The sequence below is a fragment of the Exophiala spinifera genome (assembly GCF_000836115.1).
Source record: "Exophiala spinifera strain CBS 89968 unplaced genomic scaffold supercont1.7, whole genome shotgun sequence".
Lineage (NCBI taxonomy): Eukaryota > Fungi > Ascomycota > Eurotiomycetes > Chaetothyriales > Herpotrichiellaceae > Exophiala > Exophiala spinifera.
In genome coordinates, this window is record NW_015622519.1 from 1 (window position 1) to 3,252 (window position 3,252).

Genomic DNA, 3,252 nt, shown 5'->3' on the forward strand with positions numbered 1-3,252 from the left:
GACCATATTCATATTCACATTTATTCGCCAAGACTTATTCATATTCATATTTACTCGTGAATATTCACATTATTCGTATTCATTTCGGAGCTCTATCCATAGTGGTTCGCAACTTGCTGTAGACAAAGAACCCTAACCCTCAGTCGAAAGGTGCACTACCTAGGTGCACTACCGGAGGTGGAGCCGCAGCCTCGCCGGGCGCACCGCCCCATTGGTGGCCTCATCGAAGTGCTCTACAGGAGGGGGCCCGCATACAGGATAGGCTGCTTCGCCCGACCTTCCCTCCTTGTGTTCCGTAGCCACGGGTTCGTACAGTATGCGGCCTGCTGGTCAGGCCGACTTGTAACACTCTATAAGAAGGCGAACTGTATAATATTGCTTGCCGATAGTAGGATCCGAAGAGATCTTTCCGAGCGTAATCCTTGTTGCAGGCGATGTACACGAGGCAACTGACTTCCTTAGATAAGGTTCCGAAAATCCAAATTTCTGCTAAAAAATTCCGAATCTCTTGGCACCAGCTTTATTAAAGTCCGTGGAATCCGAGCCACAGCTAAACCTGGGCCAAGAAATTGCCAAGGGTTGGAGGAGATTCCCGAACGAATGATAAGACCTAGCGGCATAGGGAATCTGGGGGCCCCGGGGTTCTTTGTGAGATAGTACTTTCCCCTTTTCAGAGGTGACACCTAACTATACTCTTGGCATGACGGTCGCAGCTAGTTAGACTTGATGTCCTCTTGAAGTTTCCGAATGCCATGGTCTTGGTACTATTTGGACCAAGGCTCACCTAACACACTAAGACTTAGTGGTGCTTAGTTTACATCAACTCTCGGGACACTCTTCGGCAAGATCATTAGAGCTGACAGATTGTGGCGAGGAACTTGTATCACTCGTGTCCGAAATGCCGTCGGTATTTCCTGCTTCCTGGGGCTATATAAGAGCTACGCCGCCTTCTCATTTATACTACCTAAGGGCCCTCAGATCTTCTAACACGCCACAGAACACATATCTTTAACGAGCCGCAGGCATGTTCAACGAGCCAAAAGATGCTTCCTCGAAGAAGCCTCTTGAAACTATCCATCTTGAGGAGGGCGACCTCGGTACAAAGTCGGCAGCGGAAAAGAATCATGCCTCCTCTGAGCTAGAGCTTAGCTGGTCCCCTGAAGAAGAGACAGGTTTAGTGTGAGTATTTGTCTGCTATACATTCGGTCCGGCTAATGTGGGTTGCAGCAAGAAAATAGACCGTCGTGTCTTCCCCATGCTATGCATAGTGTTTGCTCTCAGTCTTCTTGACAGGGTTAATATCGGCGCCGCGTATATTGCCGGAATGGGAAAGGACCTTGGGCTGGCTGTGGGATCTCGCTATTCCGTCGTCCTCTTAATGTTCTTCCCCGGTTATACGCTTTTGGAGCTGCCTTCAAATTATCTTATCCGGCGAGTTGGGTGAGTGAAAAGATCCTTCACAATTCTGTCAGATAACATGCTAATGAAAGGTTCACCAGACCCCGAGTGTGGCTTAGCTTTCTGGTCGTTTCCTGGGGCCTGGTTGTTCTTTTTACGGCTTTCGTCGAATCTTGGAAGACCTTGACACTTTGTAGAGCACTTTTGGGCGTCTTTGAAGCCGGTCGTACGTCTTGCTGACCTCAATTCTTTGCCCATTCATGCTGATGATTGTTTGACAGTTCTCCCTGGAGGGATTTACATCATTGGAGCCTGGTATCGCCAGTATGAATGTGCGAGCCGAGTCTACCTTTTTTATATGTCGTCGGTGGTGGCAGCTGCATTCGGCCCAATCCTGGCATACGCTTTGTCACTAATCAGTGTCGGCAATGGCAATTTCGCTCACGGCTGGCGTTGGATTTTTCTCATCGAAGGTCTCATCACTGTTGTGGCTGGTCTAGTGTCACCTTTCTTCCTCGTGGACTTTCCTGAACGAGCTAAGTGGCTTACAGCCCGTCAGAAGCACATAGCCTCAGCCAGGCTGATGCCCGATCAACAAGCGAAGGAGTATATTCAACCAACGATCATGCAGGGGTTGAAAATGCTCTGGGACTGGAAGCTTTTGGCCTTCTCGATGCAGTATTTCGTGTGTTCCGCTTCCTCCTACGTCTTGACTTTCTTTTCCCCGATAATTTTGCGACAGGGCATGGGGTTCAGTTATGTCATGTCGCAGGTTATGTTGTCGCCACCGTTTGTCTTTACTATCTTCCTCGGCATGGCCCTGGCGATTATTTCCGACAAGTATAAGACTCGATGGCCGGTGCTCTGTGGACAATCGATGTTAACTGTCCTAGGCCTCTTGATCGTTCTCTATGGTCGACTGCCAGGTGTGCAGTACTTTGGACTTTTCTTGGCTGTCTGTGGAATAACTGCGAACGTCCCTGCGACACTGTCGTATGGCCAGAGCAATACAGCTGATGTCCGGAAGAAGGGCGCTGCAGCAGCTGCTATGGTCAGCATGGGCGGTGCAGGAGGAATCTGTGGAAGCACGATCTTTAGATCGAGAGATGCTCCTCGGTATCTACCCGGTATTTGGACTATACTAGGCTTGCAACTCGCGTTTATACTTGGAACCTTTGCGCTCAGCAAACATTTGAAACGGCAAAACAAGCTGGCCGACGAAGGTAAAAGACCAGCTCTGGAAAATGTAGAAGGATTTCGGTACGCGCCATGATTCCAGAGCAGGTATGAACAGGTTGTACGTTATCTTCGGAAAATCAGATCCTGCCAGCAAGCTTTCAGACCTCGGTTAGAAATTGTCCTCTGCTATGCAATTTTTGGGTTCCTACCTAGCTAGGCGACCGTATGTTTGACAGGATATATAGATCCCTCAGACTCTGACCGGGTTCTTAGATAGGACAATCATACCATTCAGACGTCATTTTATGCTCCCAAAAAGGCCTAATAACTGATTTTCACTACTTAATAGTCTAAGGCAACTTTGGGAAGAAGTTAAGTGGCGCCGGTAACATTCATTTTTCCCTATTTTTTCTTTCGACAACTTCTCCCCTTGGGGTCCTTTAGGTAGCTCAGAGAGCATGTGATATGTACTTAGCTCAGACTGAGAACGCTGTGCAGGATCTATCAGCGTGGGACTGACTGATTTCTCTTGACCTACTTCTATAACTCTATCACCGTGCTATTCTTTCCCCCATGCGCGTCTACTAACATTTGTGCGAAAATCTGGGTTCTTCAGAGGTGCAGCTACAAGGGATTGTGTGAGGATCCTATCAAAGAACAACCATATCCCGAAAA

At 48.3% G+C, this 3,252-nt stretch overlaps 1 protein-coding gene across 1 annotated transcript; it reads left to right on the plus strand.

The window, feature by feature from the left end:
• Window positions 1-1,024: 1,024 nt before the first annotated feature.
• PV08_09003 (uncharacterized protein) lies at window positions 1,025-2,671 on the plus strand (the record flags this gene model as incomplete). The annotated part of the gene is made up of 4 exons (XM_016383324.1): window positions 1,025-1,179; window positions 1,228-1,440; window positions 1,500-1,624; window positions 1,680-2,671. 4 exons carry the CDS (start codon window positions 1,025-1,027, stop codon window positions 2,669-2,671), a joined length of 1,485 nt encoding a protein of 494 aa, XP_016231947.1.
• Between the last annotated feature and the right edge of the window lie 581 nt (window positions 2,672-3,252).